Here is a 27,038-nt window from a genome sequence, read left to right as displayed (position 1 = left end):
AATTGAGGCATCCAGGGTTAAGTGATTTGTATAAGATCATGAAGCTAATGCCTGAGGCAAGATTTGCACTCAGGAAAATGAGTCTTTTGACCTTCAGGCATTGTACTCCATCCACTGCACCAGCTAGTTGCCTGAGCCAGATCGAACTGCTCTAAATTCCAGATGAGCTTCCATAATATCCCGTCTTCCCCCAATCTTAATGAAATTGGTTGCAGGTGGTACAATAAATAGAGATATCACCTGGAGTCAGACGTACCTGAGTTCAAATCTAATCTTAGATTCACTCACTAACTGTATATGATCCTGGCCAAGTCACTTAACCCTGTTTGCCTCAGTTTCCTCACATGTAAAGTAGTAAAATATTTACCCTCCCAGGGTTGTTGTGAGGATCAAATGAGATAATCACCTTAAATACTTAGCATGGTACCTGGCACATAGTAACCACCATATAAATATTAATCAATTATTATTGTTTTTATTACTAATTAGATTCAAATGTGGAGACTTAAATTTTTAGTATTTTAACTTTTTGGCTGACTTGTCCCACATAGTTTTTGTTTTTTTTTTTTTAAATTTGGTAGGATCATGTCTCATTGAGGGTTGTCATGTTAAAAGTCACAGGCCCAGAAGAATACTGAAATGTTCAAATATTTACTCAGAGCAGAAACTTTTTATAAAATTTTATAAAATCAGGAGGAATGATATCAGCAACAACAAGTTCTTGAGTAAGTACAGTTTCAACTTCATTTCTCCTTATCCAGAGAATAGCTTGGGAAACATACTTATCCAGAACTAGAATAGGGGTGCTGGCCTAAGGAATTCTGAAGGCATAGTCTAAAGAAATCCATATTGTTCACAAATTATCACATAGCAGATTCATCTTAAAGTTGGTGACTCTCATCTTTTTCTCAGTTTAATAATCCTCTGTTGAGCAGGATTATCTCTCCATGACCTCCTTTTCCTATTTGGAAAAGATGTAATAGTTGTAAAACTGTTGGAATTCAATGGGACCCCCAAAATGGGGTTCCAAACTGATGTTAAAAGGTATATCAAAAGAATTTGCAGGCTGGGACCCATCTTCAAGTCAAGGAGCAAAGTTTACTATAACTGTAATGCCAGTCAAAGTGGACTAAGTTCTAAAAGAAGTCAGCAAAAAATCAGGATCAGGAAGATAAACTTTTAGGGAAAATTTAGAGAAAACAGGTGCTTCGTGTAATTGATATGTGAATTATATGGCTAAGAAGTGAAGTTGAGGAGTGGTCTGGTACTGACTTGGTGTGCAGGTACAGTATTCATGATTCTCTGAGCATGTGTTTTTAGGCCCCAAATGTCACTAGATCAAGTGGCAGATGCCTAATTCTGTTCTGTGTTTGTGTCAACTTTAAACACCTTTTTACTATTGGTCATTAGTCTCAGAAACCCTATTATTACTAACAAACTGTTATTTAACAGCCAGCAATATTTGTGAGTTCAGGATCCTCTTATATAGAATAAATTGGGGCAGGATAGCCTAAGGGAAAAAATACATCATTTCCAATTACATCACTCTCAAAGCCAAGTGCCTTAGGGTTATTGCTATATCCTTTCTAAGGACTGCACCACATTAATACATTCATATGTTCATATGTTCAAAAATCATATTGTCTGTAGGTTATAGTCAGTGGGGGCTTGAGGTGAATGATTAGAACAGAACAAGAGGAAACAACTCTTAATATCTGATACTTAAAAAAAAAAAACTGCTTAAGAAAATGCTTGGGTTTTAAGTTCTCAGGGTGTGGTCTGAATAGTTTTGGCTTCATGTAGCTATAAAAGTAAAAAAGGTATTTCCATTATTCTTCACCATTAATTCTAAAATCTTAGTTCCTTTAGATGCATCAAATATTGGTTGTTCTTTTTTTTCTTTCCTTGAAAAATTTCATAATTTCAAGGGGTGGGACCAGATCATGAGAGGAAGAGCTTAAAGGCTGTGAGTCATATTTTTGAAGGCGTTGCTTTGAAAAAGAATATTTATCTGAAGGCATGCTAGTTCCCACACAAGGAAGTCGAGACATTGATCAGAGGACTACTGAAGGCCAAAGCTAAGAGAAAGAGGCAAGATGAGCACTGCAGGAAAAGTAAGCAAAAGATTTCTGTATCTTCATCACAAACTGTTGAGAAGAGTAACTTTGCAACCTTCTAGCATCTGAATTATTTATTTAAGGAAGTGAATTTTTAGAATAGGTTTGCCTAGGCAGGCAAACATTTAGTGTCTTCTGTCTGTCTGTCTGTCTGTCTCTGTAGTGTAGTATACATATAAATAAACGATAAATAAATTATATATATATGTATTAGGACTTCCAATTGCCACAGGATGAAAATGGAACCTATAAATGGAATGATAATAGGGAAAGGAGTCCTTTCTCTAGGAGTGAAGGAATGTATTTTAAGTTGTTTTCACTGGAATGTTAACACTTTCAGCTCTGACTGTTGTATTCTGATACAGTTAAGTGATGTTATGCAAAAAATAGAAATCAAAACTATAACAGCACCAAAAGTCTGGACAAGCCCATGAGGTTACTTAAGGATATGATTTTATCAATTATGTATATGAGGATAAAAAGTAAGGATGGTTCTCATTTGAGAGTTGTTTATGTAAGCAAAAAAATAACTGAGCTTGAGGAAAGGAAAGAGGTTCTTAATCTTGTTTGTGTGTATGATGGATTCTTTAGGTATCTGAAGCCCATGGATTTCTCAGAATGGTATTTTTAAATAGACAACATAAAAATGCATAGGATAAAAATTTTTATTGAAATGTAAAAAACTTCCCAAAACAGGATCATAAACCCCCAAATTAAGAATTGGTAGAGTTTTAGAGTTTGCAAAGCTTTCTCAGATATTAAATATAGTTCTAAAAACAACCAGGTAAAACCAATAGAAGCAAATCTATTGATCTCATTTCAAAAGTTAGTAAACTGCAGTTCAAGGAGTTTAAGGCATTTGTCTAAGAACAGTTCAACGCTTTTCTAAACCAAAGTAGTATTTGTTTTCTTGCCATCCTATATTGTTTCTTGCAAGTTCATATAATCGAAAACAAAAAGATGCTTAAATATCAGAGATTGGATCCAGTTCAAAAAGATTTTCAGTATTTATTTCTTTTGGCAGAGGTCTAGAAGAACTAGAATACAAGAATATCTTAAAGGACCATATAATTTTTATCAAACCAAGGCTATAACTGAAGTACAATCAGTCAATTATTCACTAATTTTGACATCGATCTATTATTTGAAAAAGTATTTTTTCTTCATGAATTCTTTTTATGCCATAGATAATGTTTGAAAATCAGATATGTTCATAAATATAATCCTAACCTTAGGGTTTGAAATGTTGAGAATGAGTTTGATGGATGGATGTACTGGGAACACCTGAATCTGGTTAATTTTGAGACTAGCTAATTAATGTAAAGATTAGATGAATCTGGTAACTGCACTCTTAAGTCCTATGCTAATTTTCATGAGTTAACTTAAGCTCTTCTGAATGCTATCTTTTTGTGAATGAATTACTAACAAGAAGTTTATGGACTTATGATCAGATCTCCTGATGGCCCTTAAATCTCACCTAATCTTAAACTTTTTCTACCCAAGGTTACATACAAGCCAATGAGACATTTTTTCCAGAGTACAGGCAGCAAAGGTTCTCACCTTTAAGGAAAGAGACTATGGAGTTAACTCCCTTGGGACCAGCATAGAAAGCAAGCCATAGTGGCTGCTCTGACACTTTCTTCCATGAGGAATGTTTATGCAGATCCTCCATATGCCTGTCTTTTCACATTTTCCCACCTGTTGCTAAGGTGGATCTAGCATGGATGTCTCATCCCTTCTGCCTTCTCCTTTCACTCTTTTATTTCTTTGGGAAATCTCTCTACAGATGTTTTGGATTCTGAAAGGTTGTTTTTCACTTATTTTTGTTCATTTCTTTCTGTTTGCAGCTCCTTTTTATGTGAAAACTAGTTCTGAAGGCACTAAAACTAGACCTAAGCATTCTTTAGTACATCTGCCATTTCCCCCTAATTCTTTTCTTCCAGGAATATATCGTCTTGTAGTCCACTTAGCACAACTTGTGTTTTTAGGCACCACATAATTTTTATGGACACAAATATCTCTATAGCAGAAAAAGACCAGGGACAAATAGGAGAAGTTCTTATTGAAGTGGATGAGAAGACAGAAGGACTAGAAAAATGGCTGAAGATGATGAGCAGGGATTCAGGCATCTACCAGCAGCACATACCCCAGCACCTCAAGAACTAGGAAGAATGAGCACTAAGTGACTGACTGGTTGACTCTGACATCAGCCAGCTTGCTTGCTTCAAATAGTGTGATAACCATCACTTTCCTGAGAGCCTCTGCCAGGGTCTTTTCCATACCTCAAAAGGTAGGGCTGGCCTTGGTAAAATTCCAAAGTAGGCAAAGCTTCTTCCTGCCTCAGTTTCAGACTCCTTCTTTCTCCTAAATCACCTCTCAGTGAGACTTCAGTCACCAATTCTCTCACACTACTGCCCTTGTGTCTCCCACACAGTAACCCACCTGGACCACCCTTTACTACAAAAGGTGCTAGGATGCAAAAATAGCTGTTAACATTCTGCAATCAAAAGCCCAGTTCCTCCAAGGATGCTGACCTTTGCTGGAAGTTAGGAGGCAAGAAAGCTGATTGAGAGAATTCACCTTACTGTGCTGTCTTGGGGCTTCTCTGACTTTCACCCAGGAAGCTCATAGGAGAAGATCCCATCAGCCTTGGGGTTCCACCCCACCATCATCCTCTGTCCCTCTTATTGGGCAGTGGAGTTATGAACTTTTAACCACCCATTTAAACAGGGGGAAAAGTTCAGAACTGTCCTAATTCCCATGTGGCAGCATTATGCTTGAACTTTTCTGACTTTTTTCACCACACACAAGTGTTAGGTATTTTCTGTTATCTCTGTGTAAGCGCTTTGACTTTTTTTTTTTTTTTTTTTTTTGCCTATTTCTATCTCTAACACATCATATCACCTAGCATATAATAGGATCTTAATAATATTTAACTCTAATATGTTAGTGATTGAAAGTAAGTATTTGCATTTTAAAAAGAAGATTCCCCTTAACCTAACTGGATCCCTAACTGGTGAAATATTATGTCAGCTAATAGGACACAAAGAAGGGAGGAAGTGATAGTTCTATTTGAGTAGATGTGGGATGAATCCTTTGGATGTAGAAGCTGCTGGCTGGTAGACCAGCCCTACCTGGAAGACAGCTCCCAGGTTCAGCAATTCTAAGGTGTTTCTGATTTGCAGCTTCTTCCTTTCTTACACTTCTAAACCGATGGTTTTACTGAAAGTTATATGTTCATTTTTTCTTTCTACCAAATGCTTTTCATGCCAATGTCTCCAGCCTTCAAAGGGACATGTATTTCTAGAATTATAGTAGTTTTGTATCTTGCAATGCATGGGAAAAATCCTGGTCTTGAGGAAGATTAGCTGAGTAGTCCACTCTGATAGAATGCTTCTCTTAAAAAAAAATTATTCAAGTACTTCCATAACATAGTATAATAGTAATAAAAAAAAAATGATTGTGGGTAAAACTGCAAATCTATACAACTTGCTATTACTTTTTTTTTTTTTTTTTTTTGCTGAGGCAATGGAGGTTAAGTGACTTGCCCAGGGTTATACAGCCAGGAAGTGTTAAGTGACTGAGACCATATTTGAACTCAGGTCTTCCTGACTTCAGGGCTGGTGCTTTATCCATTGCCTAGCTGTACTTGCTTTTATTTTTAAATATATAATAAATCATGTGAATTCTTTTCTTCCTTTTTTTCTCTCCAACCCATCCTAGAGATGATTGTTAGATACAAATATGTGCATACACATATATTTATATGTATAAACTATATATATACACACACATATATATGTATGTGTGTGTGTGTGTGTGTGTGTGTGTGTGTGTGTGTGTGTAAAATCATTCTATTCATACTTCTATTTATCAGTTCTTTCTCTGGAAGTAGATAGTATCTTCCTTCATATGTTGTTTGTAGTTCATTTGGGTATATATATAATAGTCAAAATGACTTAGTTGCTCAAAGTGCTTAAAACAATATTGTTATTACTATGTATAATGTTGTCTTGGTCCTGTTCTTTCCACTTTTCATTATTTTGTACAAGTCTATCCATGTGTTTCCAAGATCATTGAACTCATTATTTCTTATACCACAATATGTTTCCATCACAATCATATATCATAATTTGTTCAATCATTCCTTTTTTGCAGTGGAGTTTTCCATGCTTAGGTTAATAAGAGGCCAAGATTTATTAGTACATGAATATGTCACACAAATATGTTCCTGTTATTTTTTTAGGTAATCAAATGCAAAGCTGCTGTATTATGGGGCGTGAAACAACCTTTTTCTATTGAGGAAGTGGAAGTTGCCCCACCGAAAGCTGGTGAAGTTCGAATTAAGGTACGGACAATCCTAATTTTGCCTTTTTTTTCCTAAGAAAAGGCCTGAGATTTCTTTCTTCTAGGGAACTGTCAAAGAATTATCAATGAACTTATAGGGAACTGTCCTCCCTCCAACCCCCAATCTTCCAATGCAGATTAGCACGTCGGCAATTTAGAGACTTAGAGTTATATAGGAACAAACTCAGATAGCCAATATGGGATTCCTGATATAAAGAAAAAAAGCCTCATTGGAAGTAAGCTACTTTTCTTTCTCCTTCTCTTCTTTCCTTTTCTCTCTCTTCTGGTCTGTTCTGTTCTCTCTGTCTCTGTCTTTCTTTTTCCCCATTCCCCCAATACAATCTTATCATTAATATCAAATGAGCTATAAAACAGGTAGATGTATGCTTTCCTAGGGTGTTGATCATTGCCATAATGCAGATCCAGAATATTGTTCAAGTTAAAGATTCAAGGGAAATCCCTAAAGATAAAAGGATCTTCTAAATGTTCCTTTCCATTGAGGACATTATGAAGGATTCTCTGAGCCCGGAAAAATTGTAAAACCTCCAAGAAAAGGTATGTAACCATTCCAAAGAGTTTGGCCTAACAATTTACACAGGATAACCAAATGGATAGGGAATGCATCATGTCCTAATCCTGCTTGAAATTTAGTCTTTGTTTAGTTAAATGGAAAACCTAACCTTGAAGAGTTCATCCAGCAATACGTACATATATACACATACTTAAATACACATATACATAACACATGCATATGTAAACACACATATGTATGTCTATATCTTGGATGTACACAGAAAATGCATGAGTTGATTCCAGAATTAAATGAGTGAGCAAGCAGGTGGGATTGTTTTTAAGAAATTGCAATACTGTTTACCAAACTCAAACTTCTACTAGGAAAAGAAAAAGTCAAACTTTTTTTAAAGGTTGTTGGGAATTACCAGTTAGGAAAACTTGAGTTTCCATCACTTAAGATAAATGGGTCTGAGCAAGTCACTTAAACTTTTCCTTCCCCTCCCCTTGCCCTTCCCTTCCCTCCCCTGTCCTGCCCTTCTCTTTCCTCCTCTCCTCTCCTCCCCTCCCCTCTCTTTCCCTCTCCTTCCCTTCTTTCCCTTCCCTTCTCTTTTCTTCTCTGCACTGCCCCACCCTGTCCTGCCCTGCCCTGCCCTGCCCTGCCTTTGATGGATGAAACATAGGTTTCATTTGCATATTTGTGCTGGATTAAGGAATCTTTCTCCTACTAAATATTTATTGAAAAAGCACCCTAATAATACTGAAAAGTAATGGTTTTGTTGTTGTTGTTTATTTTTTGCAAAAGGTCCTCAGACTCAGCTAGTCATGAAATATTTCTTATTGAACATTAGAAACATAACTGTACTGTCTTCTATACTTGAATTTCTTGCTCCTTTGTCCTATCATCCCTTTCTAAATAATGAACTCTGGGCTAAGGCCAACACTGGTTTGCTCTTTTTCATTCTCATGCTATGAAATCCTGGCACAAGAAATCACACAACTGTGCTGACAGAATCCATTCCAAATTGCTGTTCTCTAATCCTAACCATTCCTCTCTCTTTTGCATAGTAATCCTTTTCTTCTGCCTTGATTGACTTTGGGCTTTCCCTAAAATATCTCTTTCAAACCATTTCTTTTCTCCTAGAGCTACCTACAGTATAATATCCTTCTTTCTCTCAGCAGAGCATAATTATACTTTATTGAAAATATTGAGTCTATCTTTGGTATACTCCCTCTTGTTCTTGATTCTATTCCTCAAACACTCTCCACACCATTCCCCAAACCAGCCTCCTTTGCTGGGCCAGAAAAAGGTTGCCTTTCTCCTTGCCAAGGCTCACCCCTCCATTTATGCTCTTGGTCTCAGTTCATCCTGTCTCCTCTGAGAACTTGCTGCTCCATTCCTCAGTTCTTTCTAGTATTTTAGTTTTCTGCAGTACCTTGCCTAATACTTACAAACATGCCCAGACTCTCAATCCTTTAAAAACTGAAACTTGATTTATATTCTCCAAACTCTTTTTTTCCACATTTCTCTTCCCTCTCACAGTCAAACTCTTAGTAAAACTATGGATACTTGTTGCTTCCATTGCCTCCAGCACAGTACCAACAAAACAGCTCATTTTCAAAAAGCACTAGTTTTTTTTCCATTCTTCTATTTTCAAATAGATTTCATTAATCCTTTTTTCCTTCCACAATACCTTCATTTCTCCTGTATCCTTTTCCTTTCCTTCCAAGAGAACTTTTTTATTATAGGGAATTTTTCAAAAGGAAAATAACAAGAAAAATATTTAACAAAACAGATCAATCTTTGAAAAAAAATTCAATCTTACATGCAAAATTCAACATTCAGAGAGGTCCCAACTCTGCAAAGAAGTTGGGGTAGGAAGGAGCTGTATTTTCATAAGTCACCAAGTGTGTTCCTACAATTTTATAATATTACTTTTTTATTTTTCAAGGGTGACTATTCTCTTTGTCAATAAATCTTAAGTATCATTTCTGGTTCCTATCATATATGATTTCTTGATAGCATTTGTCACTACTGACTACCTCCAATGACTTTATTCTGGTTCTCTTTTTACCTCTTTGACTGCTCCTGCTCAGTCATTACTCATTTCTCACTCTGTATCTGAGTGTTCGACTCCATATCACAACTCTATTCTTTTCCCTCCTTTCTCTAAAGTTTCACTGTGACCTTATCACCTCCCATATTTTCAATTATTATCTGAACAGAAAACTATATGCAAGTCATGTGAAAATTCATTTACTGTACCCACTCTTTTTTTGCTTCTGAGTTTGATTCCTGCAAGACCAACACCCAAGGAAATCTCTCCTTTTGTGTATCCTATTAACCTCTCTAATTCAATATGTCCAAATCTGAATTTACATCCCCCTGCTCTAGTACCATCCTTTAGCCTCATACTTCTATTTTTATCAAGGGCACCTTCTCCCTTCTAGTCATTCAGAGTGCAAACTCAAAGAAATACAATTCCAATTCCCCACTTTCTCTAATTCCCTATGGATAAGTCTTGATTCTTCCTCAGGAACATTCTGCCAAATTTGCATGCACCACTTAATTGTTCTTCATCTCTCACTTGGACTTTGCTAGAGTCCCATTATTGGTATTGTCTCTCCCTTACCTAGTTCATTCTCCAAGGAATTACTGAATTTACATTTCTAAAAACTCAGTCTGAACCTGAAGAAGTTTTAGCCTTTATGATAAAATGCAACATTCTTCTTCTTGATAGTTAAATTCTTCACAATCTGACTCCACATAGTTAATCCAGAGTGATTTCACATTATTGCCTTTAATATGTGCTGTGTTCCAGTCAAACTGACCTATTTTCTGTGTTCTTTACATAATGTTACAGATTCCCTCTACATGAGTTAGTACCAGAACTACATTTCTTCCTCATCTTTCCCACTTAGTACTCTTCAAAATTCAGCTCAAAAGCTACTTTTTTTTTCCTTGTAGATCCTGGCCACAGGGATCTGCCGTACAGATGACCATGTAATCAGTGGAGCAATGACCACTAAGTTTCCCGTAATTGTGGGACATGAAGCAGCTGGGATTGTAGAGAGTATTGGGGAAGGTGTCACTACAGTGAAACCAGGTGAGGCAGGAATTTTTAACCCTTGGGTCTATTGTTTTTCAAAAACAATTTTTAATCATTGTATTTCTTTTCTTTTAAATTTATGAAACAAAATAGAACAAAACTTCCAAAACATCATATAATGAAAAAAGTGTGCACAAGAAGTTGTGTTTCAGTGTTGGTTTCTTTGTAATTCTCTATATATTTTCTTATGTACATTTAAAAACCTTATTCTGAGAAGGAATCATGGTCTTTATCAGATTTCTGAGGTATCTTAAGATAGAAAAAAAGATTACAAGATTGAATAATATTGAAATTATATTTTCAATTACTGAAAAGTCAGAGCAAGAAAAGTAGGTATAATATATCCTTGCTTTGCCCATAAACCTGGGCCTTCTCTCCCACAAACAGTTACAATGTTGTCTATAGTAAGAGTAGGTTTGGGCTTAGAGTATAATAATGATAAGATACATGTATAGGATACACCTTTGACAAAGGCAGTTCCGAACTGACAACACAGGGTCTGGAAGGCCTTTCTTCTTACAGAGCTCCTGCAGTTGCCCTTCGTTGGGCAGACTATTCAGCTGGGTTTTCAGGGACTGGTCTCCATCTTGCTCTTATTTTCTTTTCTGTTGATGGGGTCACACTCTTTGAAACTGCTTCCTCCCCACCCCACACCCCATACTCCACTTACAGAACCATCTCTGTTTATTCCTATTTGTCTATAATGTATGTCTCCCCAGAGACATAGACTGATAATTCTCTTTCCTCCCTCTCTCTGCACCAGCTACTATTCCATAAGCAGCTTCTGGCTAAGGTGAAGGGAAAAAATGAAGGAAGGAAGGATTGAAGGAAGGAGGAAGGAAGGAAGGAAGGAAGGAAGGAGAGAGAAGGAAAAAGGGAGGAAGGAAATAAGCATTTATTAAATATTTGCTATGTATCAGAAATTGTGATTAGTGCTTTATAAATATTATCTTATTTGATCCTTGAGGGATAGGAAGTATTATTATCCATTTTACAGTTGAGGAAATTGGGCCAATTAAAATTAAGTTATCCATTTCAATCTCTAGCTGCCTCTGTGTAGCTATCATTTTTTGTTTGTCCTATCACTGTATTCCATTCTAGGCTCAATAAGACAGGTGTTCACATTTCATAAAGGTATCAGGATGTAGACTCATAGGTGAGATAACAAACATATCCTTAACGCTTTGTGTTTACATTCCAAACCATGGGACTCCTTTTCCTCACACAGATATTTCCATATTTTTCTAAATCCCTCATATTCCTCTTTTCTTGCAACATTATTAAATTCCATTATATTTACATTCCACTATTCGTTTAAATATTCCAACAAAGGACATTCATTTTATGGCCAGTTTTCTGCTTCTGCAAAAAGGGCTGTTATGCCTCTGAGAAATAATGGATAGAGATAGAAAGATGAATAGTTAGCTTCTGTGTCAGGGTGTCCTGAATTCACATTCTGTTTCTGGTATATATTTGTTATGTAACTCTAGGCAGGCAATTCAATATCTCAAATTCTCTAAAAATATAAGTTGTGAAATAGTTTTCTTTAATTGTATAACATTCCTCAGAGCAATTCTACCAACTCACTTTAATTTGTAGCTTCAGGTGCCTGGGATATGAATTCTCTTTTATTAAATCTCTCCCCTCAGCCTAAATACAATTCGTTAATTGGCTGAATAAGCTACACATTAGTTATTAAAGCATTGATTAGAAATTATTGCCATTTTAATAAATTCAATATATATCTACATATATACATATATTCCACCCCTCAAACAGATTTTGATTTGAACTTATTTCATTTGTTACTTTGCTTTGTTCTACTAAATAATCAGAGCATCAACATGCAGTCTAAGGACCTGAGTGTTAAATATCAGTTCTGCTGCTTACCTAAGTTTTATTTTATTCCAAACTTAAAGAAATAAAATTAGCATTTCCATAACATGGAAGAATTGTCTCTACCCCAGAAGATGGTTTCTTGTAGACAGAGCCTACATTTTGTACTTCTTTATATTACTCCAAACACACCCACAATCCCCAAGCACCTATCATGGGTGCCAAGCATACGATAAATGCCCCCAAAAATCTTTATTAATTTGGCTATTTTCAATGGTAATTCCTAAGCAAAGTTTTATATATTTATCTTTTCTCTTATAGGAGATAAAGTCATCCCACTCTTTCTACCACAGTGTGGAAAATGTTCCTCCTGCATAAATCCTAATGGCAATTTGTGTGTGAAGGCTGAGTGAGTGTCATTTCTATTGAGATTTCATTTTAATTGTTCCATTACTAATTAATATTTAAGCTGAATTCATCTATTGGTGTCTTTTATATATTGAACAGTGTTACAGGAAAGGGTGTTTTGTCAGATGGTACAACCAGATTTACCTGCAGAGGGAAACCCGTCTATCACTTCATGAACACTAGTACCTTCTCTGAATACACAGTGGTGGAGGAAAGTTCAGTGGCTAAAATTGATGCTGCTGCTCCTCCTGAGAAGGTGTGTTTGATTGGCTGTGGATTTTCCACTGGTTACGGGGCTGCAGTGAAAACTGCCCAGGTAAGGATGTGCAAGACTTAATTCTTATGAAAAATGTTTTTCTTGGCATAATAAATATATGTGTAGATGCTAAAGGTTCAAAACACAAGGTACACTCAGCTATTTTGTAAAATACCAGATACCTGAAGAATGAAAAAATCCAGGTAATTATCCAGATGCCTTTGTTTCCACAAATGTAAACAAAAACTGAAAATATAAACAAAAGCTGAAATTCTTATTCTTCATTTATTGATGATTTTGGCATTAGAAAGTCTCTACTATATGTTGATGATTTGGATGAATTTCATGTGTCATAAAAGAAATGTGTTTATGGATGCATGAATAAATCAATGAATTGAGTGAAGAAATAAGTGAAAAAATAAGTAGTCATTATGAGCAAAATATGGGGGAAACAGATGAAATATAATCCCTGCCCCACAGGAGATCATATTCTAATGAGGGAGTCAACACCTATAATAGGTTTCTATTAAAGTCAGAAATATGGTTTAGAAAATTATGTTCTCAAAATATTATATTTTGCATAAGTTGGGCACAATAAGAATAATTGTTTTAAACTAAAAATTTCTTCCATCCAGTCTATTCCAAAGCCTCTCCTTATTTATATGGGTTCTTAAGAACTATATCAGCAGAGCTCAAGGTCTGATAGGTTTTACTACGTTTCTAGTACTGTCCTACCAATACACTGACTATCCAAAGACCTACCTACCTAGATACAGAAAATCTCATCACCAGTAGCCTGACCATTTAATTTTGAATTAGTTTGCCACAGCAGCCCTTGAAAACATTTTTTAAAAATACAAAATGGTAGTTATCCTAATATGGTAATTATCTCTTTCTTATAGTGACAGCGTGAAAGTGATAAACATTGGGACATAAGGTGTTAAGCAATACAGTTGTTAGGCACTCTATAAATCTCAATTTGATTATTGATATATGATGACGATAATAAAGAAAGGTAATAAGTATTTATGAAGTGCCTTCTATGTGCTGGAGAATTATGCTAAACATTTTACAATATTTAATCTTTACAGGAATTCTGAGAGGTAGGTGTTAGAGGCAGATAGCAGTTAAATGTCTTGCCAAGGCTCACACAACTCTTAAGTTTCTGAGACCCAATCCCTAGATCCAGCATTCTATATATTCTATCACTAACCTTTTTATGGCTAGAAATCTCTTTGTAGGATGTTCTATTCCTCTGAGGCTCTTCATAGATCTGGCCCTGGGTTTTCAAAGTCCATGCTCCACAGAACACAAACCCTAGAAATTTCAGATCTTAACCAAATCTATGATAATGCATACTCAGAATTGGAATGAAATAAGACACTTGTAGAAACAGTTAACAAAAAGAAGTTAATTTAGTACCAGCAGGGAAAAACTATTTTTTCAAAGACATAGCATTGGTTCAGTTGTCTTTCTGTTCATTTTGTCTATCATAACTACAATGGAAGATCTGGTGACTTTTTTATACCTTCTTTTTTGTGTCTTTTGGAGGATACCAATAATCAATATCAATTCATTTATACACTAATTATTTATTTCTGAGCCATCTTTTTTGGACAATCCAATGTTAATGGCTAGTCACTTCTTAATCCTAGAAAACAGCTTGAGATCATCTCAGAATAAATCAAGAATAAACTATTTGTTATCAGAATGACTACAACTCCTTTGCTTTCCATTTTCCTGTCTCTTTGTTGTATTCCATGTAGTTGATGCTTAATTAATATTTGTCTTATTTTAATGTATTGGATCTTGTTCACTTGTGTCCCATATTAGTGTAAAAAGATGGCTCTGAGACAATTTATGATTGGTAAAATGAGAAATATTGATTATAGACAGCTGAAAGAATGTACTAGTCTCCACTGAACGTAAACAGGCCTACTTAAAGTTCTTCAGGGTAATGGATAGTTTTTTCCATATAGACTTTATGAAAAGATATGGGCAAGAATCTGAAAGAATGATCAATTATAGTTGTACTGTTATTTATTTTCACCATAGGAATACCATTATCATTGAAGTCATGGATCTGTAGAAATATTGTGACAAACAGAAGCCAATCAATCAACAAGCAGCTATTAAAGGCCTACAATACACCAGGCAGTGAGCTAGAGCCTGAAAATATAAAGAGTAATTAATAAGTGAAATCACATCTGCCCTAAAGGAGTTTAACTTCTATAATGGGAAATAATATATTCAGAGTAAATATAAAAAGGGGCAGAGATAGAGGATATTGGAATAGGGGGATCAAGGGATATCTGATGGAAATTTAAGTAAGATTACTTACTTACTTACAATATGAGTTCTTCCTCCATAAGTAACCACATATGTTTTCCTTTCATGAAAATTTTTGAGGCAACAGATAGAATGTAGATTGCTCCATCTTTGATATCTGAATTGTCTATGTTTTTAATCCTTTGAAAATGTCACTATTAGAATCATTTTATTAGTGGCTACAATAAGCTAGTTGTGCTGTAGATTTCATGTTTTCCAATATTCCAGACTTACTATAATCTCACCTTTATTGCTACAATCATTACTTACTAAACTCCTGTATTTTTTCATCACATAGGTCACTCCTGGATCTACCTGTGCTGTCTTTGGGCTGGGAGGAGTTGGTCTCTCAGTTATTATGGGCTGTAAAGCAGCTGGTGCTTCCAGGATCATTGGAATTGACCTTAACAAAGACAAATTTGATAAAGCCAAGTCTGTAGGAGCCACTGAGTGCATCAACCCTAAGGACTACACAAAGCCCATCAATGAAGTACTGAGTGAAATGACTAACAACTCTGTCGGGTATACCTTTGAAGTTGTTGGGCGCCTTGAAACCATGGTAAGTCGTCAGCAAGAATGGAGGATTTGGAGGGGCTCAGCTAAATGGTCAACCTCAGGTCAAAGTTGAGCAATGATAGACTTTACCTTTCAATAATTTGATTTATTTAAAAGGGTCCTTAAGACACAGATCTTATCCAGACAAAAACTGAGTTTGTCAGTTTCAGTTGCTCAACAAGAATTAAGGAAGCATGTGCAAGTATAGGGCTAGTTTTCAGAATTCCAAATTCAAAAGAGAGTCAGTGCTTATTCTTAAGGAACTTATATTCTGCTAGAAAGAGATAATACAGCAAGGAAAGAGAGGAAAAGAAGGAAGGAGGGAGGGAGAAAAGGAAGGAAGGAAGGAGGAAGAGAGGGAGGGAAAGAGGAAAGGAAGAAAGGAAAAAAAAGGAAAGGGGGTGAGGAGGGAAAGAAGAAGAGAAGGAAGAAAAGGAGGGAAGGAAGGAAAGAGGAAAGGAAGGGAAGAAGGAGGGAGGAAAGGAAGGAGGGAAGAAAGGCAAAAGGGAGGGAAATATTGAGAAAATGGAATTTTTAAAAAATCCCACCCTGATATTGTAGAAAAAATGCTGAACTCTGACCCACTATACCTGAATTTAAATCCTGACTCTGCCACAGGCTACCTTGGGACCCTAGGAGAAATTCTTACCTCTCTGAACCTCAGTGTCTTCATCTATAAAATGAGGAGTATACTTTCAAATAATCCTAAAATTCTTTCTAGCTCTAAATTCGTGATCCTATGACTTCTTTCTGTTTCTTGTCTTCTGGAGGAAAATTTTTATAGTGAGAAGATCAAGGGTTGCAAGGTCTTTATGATATTTAAAATGGGTTTCGTTTTGCAAGAAATTACAATTATGTAAGCATGTGGCTTAATTTTTTAAAGACATGAATTTTAATTTTTTTTAACAGGTGATTCCTCAAGCCTGGAATAGGCTCTTTGCCTCTACTTCATAGAAGTGCAAAGTCTTCTTAAATCTCAGCTTAACCACAGCATTTTTTCATGTAGCTTTTCCTGATTTCCCAGCTATTAGCACATTTTCCCCACCCCAACATACAAATTATCTCTAATTATTGACTTTATAGATTTTTTATATTTATAAGTGAACATGTCACCTTCGTCCTCCCCCCCCCCCCCCCCAACCATATACTTGAAAGTAGGATGCTGAAAGGCAGGAACCACTTCATGTTCAGCATACTCATTATTTAGCCCAGTACCTGGCAAATAGTAAGCTCTGAAAAGAAATTTGTTGATTCATTAATTTGGGGGACTTTGCTAATTTATAGTAATAGATCAAAACAAAGATCCTTTTTCCACTCTGATAGTCACTGTAAGAAACACACTTTTTTCTCTTTCATTTACACATTAGATTGATGCCCTGGCTTCCTGCCATATGAGCTATGGGACTAGTGTGGTGGTAGGAGCTCCTCCATCATCTAAAATGCTCACCTACGATCCCATGCTGCTATTCACTGGCCGCACCTGGAAAGGATGTGTTTTTGGAGGTACGTGATTAAGAAATGGGAGGTATTCATTCAGATATGTGTGAGGAATTGTATGAGTATAGCATTGGCTATACAAATACAAGAAGGAAAGGGAAGGAAAAGAAAGGAAAGAAGGAAAAAAGAGAGGAGAGAGGAAAGGAGAAGAGAGAAGAGGAGAGGGAAAAGAAAAGATATTCCCTTCTCTCAAGTAACTTCTATTCTAATGAGGAATGATAATTCACAGAGTGAGGTACAGATCCAGGAAAGAAATATATATAGGGAACTCAAATCAGAAAGGGGGTCACAATATCTGTGGCATTTTTTAGAATGAAAAGAATATTGGTACACAAATAGAAAAGACTTGGCATTCTCATACTTTCCTTTGCCAAGTGAAAGTCTATGATCTCATAATATATTAAGAAACATGTCACTGACAAAATGAAAAAAGGAAATTCTTCAACTGACAGTTAGAAAACAAAATGAGAAGTATAACAAGAATATCAAAAAGAGGAAAATAATTAGACTTATACTGATTGCTATCTCAATATTGCCTCTTCTAACTCAAGTTTTCAAAAGGTTTAGTTCATTTTGAGTTAGTCCATAGAAATATTTTTCCTAGAAAACATTTCTCTGACTATAAGTAATTTGTATGTTAATTTTTTATTGATTTCTTTTACCTTCATCTCACTCCTAAGTATATTTTCCAAATGGAGCATAGTTAGAGAGCTATCCTCCATAGCAAAGAAGAAAAAAGAAAGGGAGTTGGGAAGTTCACTAAAATAATGCATTAGCCATGTCTGACATTATAGGAAATATTCTGCACCTTGGCAAAGATACTGGAATGGTTTGCCATTTCCTTTTCCGGGTGATTAAGACAAACAGAAATTAAATGATTTGCCCAGAGTTACATAGCTACTATCTGTCTGAGGTCATATTTGACCTAACACCTTCTTGACTCCAGACCCAGGACACCATCCACTGAGCCATCTAGCTGCCTTAATGACCATACTACTCTACAAGTAGGACTTCTTTGAAATAAATGATAAAATGGGAGAAAAGGGAAAGTAATATACATGAAAATTTATCTAGCAATACTCCCTAACTACCTTTCTTTGTTATTGAGGCTCTGACATTCTCTGAGTTCAGTATATGGTTAAATGAAGTATTTATGGCATCCTTGTCCTTGAGAAATTTACAATTTCAGCATGTTTCATTTTCTCTAGACTCGATGTCCTGGTTATACTTTAGGGATTTCTGTGACTCAAATCCCCACTTTGCTGTTCTGGGAAATTTAGTATATGATATGCCCAAAGGGTAATCACCAACTACACCTTACAGTACAAACTTCAAGCATTCATACTTTTGTTTATTTTTACTAATCAATGAAAATTTAAGACCTTGCATGTGAGTCCAAGGAATAAAACCAAAGTGAACAGCCTTCTTCCTTAAGAGATTTGTATAATTTTGTTCTCCACCAGTATCACCAGTAACTGCTTCCCATCAGTGTTTCCAGTTGCTATCTTTCCTGCTGGAGCACTCTCAAGCTTCCAGCAGGTGATGGTCATTTCATCATTGGTGCATTGTCCCTGTTTCCTAGTGTTGAGTTTTCATTTTATTAGCCCACCGCAGGTCTGTTGTCTTCCAGCAGATGGCATTGGTCTCCTTTCTTAGGGAACAGTTCTCTAACATTGGATTGGACAGAAAGTCTAAAATTTTGATTTAAAACTCAAAAAAACTCTTACCTCTCCATTATTCGTAAGTTTTAATTTTTACATATTTAATTTACATTAATTTAATTACATTTAATTTTTACATATTTTTAAATTTTTATATACAATGTCAGACTTCACAGAAAGAGGCTTGGGTGATTGTAATAGATATAAAAGCTCTTTATTATTCTGTTTCATGAGTGGGTCTCTGCCTTCAACCCACAACTAGGCTATTAATTACAGTCAGATATTACTGTTTGGCTCCCCTCTCCTTAAGCATCCATCATCATTTTGTTTGCACTTCTTGCTTAGTTTCAATGTTTAGGATAATTTCCTACTTTTCTCTGGGATTTGCCTTATATTTCCCTACCTTTTAGGTTAGCTAGTGCCATAGTGAATTAAAGCACTGGGTCTGGAGATGAAGATCTGAATTCAAATGTTACCTACTCTACCACCTTCATTAAACCACACACACACATTCTCATCCTGTGCAGTTCTTAGCCATTTATTCTGTAAGTCTTGCCTAGCCAAGCCAATCCATCTAGCGCTCTGCAGATCATGGAAATGTGAAGTCTTTGTGCAGAGACTCATTGCTTTCCTTGATGCCCCCAATCCATTCTTGGCACATAGTAAGCACTAAATAACTATTTGTTTGCTGACTGCTTTTTGAAAATTACATAAATAATAAAATACTGATATTTAATTTTTTAAGGATGGAAAAGCAAAGATGACATCCCAAAACTAGTGTCTGACTTCATGTCAAAGAAATTTGACTTGGACCAGCTAATAACCCATGTTTTACCTTTTAATAAAGTCAAGGAAGGATTTGAGCTACTCTACAAAGGAGAAAGGTATGTGTTTTAAAGTTGATAATAACAAAAAATGCACTTTGTACAATATATCATTTGTAAATTGATCATTTGATACATATGATATGCTACAATTTGAGGCCTCAAAAATTAAAAAAGTTCTTTTAAAATTAATATTGACTTATCCTAGGTGAATATATACTTTCCTTGGCATTTTGTGTATGTTTTTTCCATTCATTTGGATCTATTAAGTACTGTTTCTTTCACAAAATTGAAGGCCATTTTGATGATCTTACCTGGGTTTAGTGTAGTAGAAAGGATGCTAGATATAAAGTCATTGACTTGATTTCAAATGTGACAACATGAATGGTGAGTCACTTCATGTTTCTTTCTATGTATAGTGATAGGGTTGACCTTGATGAGGGTTAAAGTCTCTGAGTTATGATCTTATAGGATAACTTGTGATGTTTGTAGTAAGTGAGAATTCTTGAGGTACCTTGACTAGGAAGATGAAAGGGAACAAGGATGCAAATGACTTGTACATTAATGATTTGAATTTTATTTAAATTTTTAAAAATTAGCTCAAATACGCCATTTCTCCTCTTTATATTCTCACCCACAATTGAAAAAGAAAAGTAAAATGAATTTTTATCACAAAAATGTAGGGTCAATCAAAAACAATTTCTCCATTGGTCCATCCAATCCATAAATTTTGTCCCAATCATTTGTACTCTGAGTTTATCACTTCTCTGTCAGAAAGTTTTTCTAGGATTCATTATGAATCCCCTAGAATTGTATTGATCCCAATATTTAAGTCCTTCAGAGTTGTTTTTGCAATTTTGCTGTTATTACAATTTGTTTTCTGGGTTCTATTCATTTTACTATATATCAGTTCTTAAAAGTATTCCAAAGTTTCTCTGAAAAAACATACCCTTGATTGTTTCTTATAACATGATACTATTCTATAATATTCATATTCCATACCTTGCTCAGCCATTCCCTAATTAATGGGCTTTCATTTCATTCTCAATTCTTCATCACTACAAACTGTTTTAAGTACTTTTGAACATAAAGTTCCTCTGCTTGTATGTAGACTTAGCAATAGTAACACTGGCTCAAATAGTATGCACAATTTAGAAACTTCTCCTAATCTTTTTATTTTACAGAAAAGGAATAGACCAGAGCAGTAGCTGAGCCTGGTCTTTCTACTCTAGGTAAAGGCCAGAAATTCTGTGGACAGAGGTTTCCATTTTGAATGTCAACATTCTATCTGCATTTAATGGCATCTCATTTAGGAGACTGTAATCTCTTATTTGAATAAGAGAAGAGGAAACCAGTTTTTATCAGAAAAACCCATTGCTCTATGCCAGTTCCTCTTCTTTGTAAAACCATTGCCTCAACAGCTGTACATTGTGTTTTCCTGGAAAGTAATGGTACATAGGTAGCAGATTTAGATATTGGACAGACTCTAGAGCTAATTTAATTCATACCCTTCACATTCCATGTGTGAAAAATGAGTCCCGGTTTTGGATTTTAAATGCATCATTTGTTACAGATCTGGAGATCTGCTAATATAGCTTCATTGACCTCTATAAGCTTCCTACTGAACTTTCCTAATTGGTCTTCTAGGTCCATCTTTTATTTAAAGATATACTGTATTTATTATCTATGTGCATACTAGTGCATACTAGGAAAGGGATATATCCTGGTTTAATCAGGACTTGGTACTGTTACTTTTTATTAAAGGATATAGAAACAAGATATTAACAATATCTGACATTTTCTATTTCAGCATTCGATCAGTCCTTCTGATGTGAGCTCCTAAGAGGCAGAAAGTATATGTGGATCTATCAGCACATGGCTTTTTCTCTGATATTTCGCTTTCACATAACTATGATGGAAAACATTTGTTATCTCATATGAGTTGAACGCAAAACAGAAATTAAGTACCTTGGAATAAATAAACTTTTTTTTCAAAATAAGTAATTAAACATTGTCATTGATATCATTCAGTTTATCTGAGATAGTAGCAGGGTATTCATGTTGTTATTTTTTAATTTGTAGAAAGTAGGTCATCCTAGATTAACATCAGTAAAACATCAGTAAAAGGTATAAGTTCACACTTCTGACTGAAATAGGAATTTTAAGTGGAATCCCAGGATTTTTGAGTAAAAAAGCAATAAGAACTTAAAAGATTACTCCTTCAAGAATTTCCAACATTCGTTCCAAGCAAGTCATTGGATGGAGTTGGACGATGCTAAATGAAGCTCTGGAAGATTTTTCGAGTCATATTTACTCCATAAAAATCCTAGACTTGATTTCTCCTTTCTTTTTTTCCTTTATTTATTAAAGTAGGTGGATATTTTTTTAGATATGTTTTTTAAAATAAATTTAATCTGTTAAGCAACTTTATCTTATTATTTTTGCTTCCATTAGAAATAGATGTGTGGATATATATTTATATGCATATGTAATATACACAGATATATTTATGTCTTAATTTAAGGAAAGCATACTACCCATTTCAATTCAATTCAATGTGTCTTTATTAAACCCATTTTCTGTGCCTCGCACTATCCTGATTACTGGGGAGCTGACTTCATGTGCATTGCATATTTTTCTAATTCAGTCCAAAAAGCATTATGAAATAATGCAATGGAAATGAAAAAGGAGAATATGGAATTGGAGAAAAGAAAGTATTTCTACAAGGACTCTCACCAAAAAAAATGCCTTTTCACCATTTGGAATTGCATATCAGAAGTGACATTTCACACTGACAATTTGCAAGTTAACATATGCATATATAGTTTTCTGGATAGGAAATTATGCATGGTATTTTCACAAGTACTTGCCCATACAGAAATTAGTCCACTACCTATAAGTCATCCAGTACTTTTAGGTCCAGGATTTATGTGTCATAAATGACTTTGAGATCGTTCTTGCTTTAACATTTTGAGAAATCAGGCATTTTATTCATGTACACACTTCCTTCACTGATGGAAAGCAAACTCACCTTACATTGTATTGAATTCCATGGACTAACAAAAGTCTGATAATGAACTCCTTTATGCTTAATGAGAATGGTCCTCAGTTGATAGCCCCAGAGTTAGCCCTCTAAGTCAGATTCTCCAGCTTGTGGAGGTAAGAAACAATTATAAAATACTGAGACATTTGCATTGTTGTTTGTCTTTCTTTCTCCAAGAGGACACTGTAGGGAAGCACTCACATGGGGCTTCAATATAGATAGTTATTTCTTCCACATTGTAGGCATTAGAAGTTCAGTGTCCCTACAATCTGAAAAATTCATGTAAAATATTTTGGTCCTCTCTTCATACCATAGCAGAATTCTGATTTATTATTATTTTTTGTAGTGCTTACAGTACCTTATTTACAAATTTTGGATTAAGTATTTGGTCATGTTAGATATAAGTCAATGTTACTAAAAATACTTTTTCTGTGTTGTATCATGGATTTTGCATGTTACCTGCAGCTTCTGTAAAACTCCCCAAAAATTCCCATTTAATTTTTTATGCTGACCCCTAATATAATAAAATTGTGATGGAGTAAGTCATGATGTGGAAGGAATAAGTGTAATATATTATTTTCTGTCATCTCCAAGACAGAGGACAGGATTTTCTCTAGATTTAAGATTTTATAAGAACAAGGGACTCACAATATGGAAATTCCCTATAGTAAGCCATATTTTGCTGTTTATAAATTCAGAGATTTGCCTGATTCATTGGTGTTAAGTATTCTTAATGAAAAGACCCATTTTCCAAAATGTTTTATTGGTAATTGTGGGGTTGAGAGTGGAATGGTGATTTTTTTGTTTGTTTTCTAATATTTTGTTGTGGGCCTAAAATTTCACCAATGTGAGGAGTTTCCTATGGAAATTTCCTCTTTTGATACAGATAATAATCTGTAACTTATACTGTCTTCTTGGTAGATTTTCATGTTCTCCTCCTCTCTTTCTGACAGCTCCTTTGAGCCTAATATACTGGATGACTATCCATCTCTTTATGCTTAAAGGTGGGTATCCTTTAGGCTCTGTCCTGGATCCTCTTTTTTTTCTCTATATATTTTCTCAATGTTGATCTTGTCATTTTCTATAGTTTTAATTTTATTCTTTACATGAATTCCTTTTTTTTTTCTTTTGGAGTCAAATGGGATTAAGTAACTCATTCAGGATCCACAGCTAGTAAATATCTGAGGCTGGATTTGAACTCAAGTCCTTCTGATTCCAGGGCACCATCACCACACCACCTAACTGCCCTAGCTTTCTAATTTGTATGTATAGTCCCAGTTTTACCCTGAGCTCCTCTAGTTGCATCACAACTAATTACTCCATTCAACATTTCCAACTGGGTGACTTATAGGTACATCAAACTCAACATGTGCAAATCAGAATCTATTATCTTTTCCCCAAGCCCATCCCCTCTTCCAAACTTAGCTATTACAGCCAAGGATATCACCATCTTTCTGTACTCCTCAAAGTTGTCACTTTTCTAAATGCTTCATTTTCTCTCTCCCAATATAGTCAGTCATTTGCTATATCTTCTCCATTCTTTCTCCATAATATCTCTTGCCTATATGTGCTTTTTTTCCATTCAATTTAGCCAATGATAAACTGCTATTTGTAACTTTTATCCTGGACCAGTAGCTCATTAACTGGTCATCTTCCCTTATGTCTAATCCTATTTTTGAGCCCACCCTCTGCTTAGCTGCTAAAGGGACTTTCCTAAAACACAAGTCTGATCATGACACTCTCCTTCTCAAATGGTATTCCTATTATCTCTAGGATCAAATGTAAACTCTATTTATGACTTAGAAATTTTTTTACAACTTGACTCTATCCTACCTTTCTAGCTTTACACGTTGTAATTAGGTGGCTTAATGGCTAAAACTTTGGGCCTGAAGTCAGGAAGAACTGAATTCAAATCCAACCTCAGACACTATCTGTGTGACCCTGAATAGGTCACTTAACTCTGTTTACCTCAGTTTCTTCATCTGTAAAATGAGCTGGAGAAGAATATTGCAAACTACTCTGTGTCTTTGCCCAGGAAACTTCAAATGGGCTCGTGAAGAGTCGGCCATGACTGAACAACAATAAACAAAAGACTTATACATTCCTCCTTTTCACATGCTCTATGGGCCACTCACACTGATCTTTTTATTATTGCTCATCCACAAAACTTCATTTCCTACTTGTGTGCCTTTGCCCTGGCTGTCCCCCAGACTTAAAAGCACTTCCTCCTTATCTCTCAGAATAAAGGATTGAGGGAAAATTTTCAAAAATTTCAAAAAAATTTACTTTGCTATAGATAAATTACCTTCAAAATGCTAGTATTACTTTGCAGAGGAGAGAAGAGGCAGGATACAAAATGGACAAGGATATGGCAGAGTTGAGACTTCAATCTGAATCTGGCAGGCTTTAAAGCTGACTCTGTCCACTCTGGTATCTTTTTACACTATTAGGATAGAAAAGATGTCAGGATACTATAGGCTTTACCCCCTCAGGATTACTGCTTTTGGAAGGAATCAGATACTTCCCTCGCATTATCAGTTTTTCATCCGCCTCAATCTTACTTCCCTTTGTGATTTCCTCCAAAAAATAATTTTTGTTATGAAATACCTATGATAAATTTAATATTATTTTTCACAAATAATATACACAAAAATTCACAAAAAAATATACACAGATAACACCTGTGTGTTACTAAGTGTCTTTGTGTTTTTATCTTTAGAACTCAAGTGGGAACTAAAGAAACCCATTTCTAGCATAGGGCTGGACTCTCCCCCCACCATTCCTCTTTCTCTTCTCCTAACACATCATTAAAGAATTTTTCCAGAATCCCTGAAGTCAGGCGGACCTGAGTTCAAATGTGACCTCATTCACTTAACACTTCCTACCTGTGTGACCTTGGGCAAGTCACCCCTATTACCTCAGAAAAAAAAAAAAAAAGGAGTTCTCTCCAGCTGGGAGATATTAGCATATTTTCACAACTTCCCTTCTAAATGCAGACTCACTATAAAAGCAGGCTCTATATAATTTAGTTTGTAGACATGAGTCAAGGATAAACTATGATATTCTATGATTTCTAAGATTCTACATCTTAAAATCAAAGGTTCTTCCAAATTTGAGATAATGTAATTTAGTCCAAACCACTCTCTTTATACATGAAAAAAACTAAGATCCCTTAAAAGGGAAATTTGCTTTAAAAAGTCCATAATGTTGTTTTTTTAATCAACCAAATGAAAAACTGTATTTCCTTTGGGGTTATCTTATAAGAGAAATCCCTGCATTTAAGTTACTTTCTTCAATTTCATTATGTACTTTTAGGGGGAGACATCTGGGGTTAAATGATTAGCCTAGCAGCACATGGTAGGGTAAGTTTTTGAGGCCATATTTGAGCTCAGATATTCCTGACTTCAGGGCCCCTGCTCTATTCATTGTCCCACCTAGCTGCCCCCCCATGGACTTTAGAAAAATGCATTCTAACTATTCATTTTGATTTGGAGACTATTAATTTAGCAGGGAAAGTTTCTGGCTAAGTAAACCTTTTCAGTATTTCCTTTCAGTATTTCCTTCTGTTGACTCTAGTCTTACCTATTTTGGCATTCCTTGAAATTCCTAAGAGTAATATGGAGATCTTCATAGAGCCTTAATAATGTAGAGATACTAAACAAATAGCCCACGGGCCCACTCAGGCCTATAATATTCCTTAGTGAAGTCTGAACCAGATTAAAATGTAATTGGGAAATATTTTACAAAATAAAATATAATAAAAACAGATATTATTTTAATATAATCAATTTTAATTTTTGGAGGGCAGTGTTCCTAGAAAATGGTGAAAAAGTAAAAAATATGAATTCTGGAAAATAACACCAAACTCTAATCTTTCTCTAGAAAATATATTTTTTGGCATACAATCCATTATAACAAAACACTAATTCTTATAATTTGCACTTTTTATAAGATAGTAACTATGAAGTAATTTATAAATAATGTAGGGGAAAGGAGAAGCATTGGAGGAGAGGACATGTTATAGAAGTGGATATGTCAGAAGAACCCCAAAGTTAAAAAAGGGAGAAAAAGAGAACTCTGTTGGTTCTGTGGTTAAATTGAAATGAGTTAGGGTGAGACCCTAGTTCAGGTCCAAGCAGGAACTCCTTATAAGGCAGTCAGTGGGGCATCACTGGCCAATTTTTGTAGCCAGATGGCACAAGCAGCAGCGTGGGCAATCTTGGACAAAAAAGCAGAGGTGAAAAGCATCTCATTTAGCCATAGACTTAGCTGCTTTTCCCTTTTCTCCTCAATTCCCATATCACACACTTGAAAAGTTACTTTAGCACTTTCTAGAGTAAATTCAGGAAGACTTTTATAAATACTTTCCTCCTTTTTGCAGATATAACAGGTAAAACAAATCACTGATTAGTTAACACCCAATTCTCAGCCAACAGTAGCTGCAGACATTCCAGCTCAAAATTGATTTATTATCTTTATTTTTCTTATAAAGGCGTATCACTGACTTTGCATCCTTGGGCTTTGAACACAAAGTTTTGCACTAAGC

The 27,038-nt window shown here is 35.3% G+C and overlaps 1 protein-coding gene across 1 annotated transcript; it reads left to right on the top strand.

Moving 5' to 3' along the window:
- Positions 1 to 2,000: 2,000 nt before the first annotated feature.
- LOC127541244 (all-trans-retinol dehydrogenase [NAD(+)] ADH7) lies at positions 2,001 to 21,874 on the top strand. Its single transcript, XM_051966483.1, has 9 exons — positions 2,001 to 2,114; positions 6,364 to 6,465; positions 9,943 to 10,081; positions 12,242 to 12,329; positions 12,428 to 12,644; positions 15,211 to 15,471; positions 16,835 to 16,970; positions 19,371 to 19,509; positions 21,260 to 21,874. Exons 1-9 carry the CDS (start codon positions 2,097 to 2,099, stop codon positions 21,282 to 21,284), a joined length of 1,125 nt encoding a protein of 374 aa, XP_051822443.1. The 5' UTR covers positions 2,001 to 2,096; the 3' UTR covers positions 21,285 to 21,874.
- Positions 21,875 to 27,038: the final 5,164 nt, after the last annotated feature.

This window comes from Antechinus flavipes, chromosome 6 (assembly GCF_016432865.1).
Source record: "Antechinus flavipes isolate AdamAnt ecotype Samford, QLD, Australia chromosome 6, AdamAnt_v2, whole genome shotgun sequence".
Classification (NCBI taxonomy): domain Eukaryota; kingdom Metazoa; phylum Chordata; class Mammalia; order Dasyuromorphia; family Dasyuridae; genus Antechinus; species Antechinus flavipes.
This window is presented reverse-complemented; position numbering and strand designations above follow the sequence as displayed.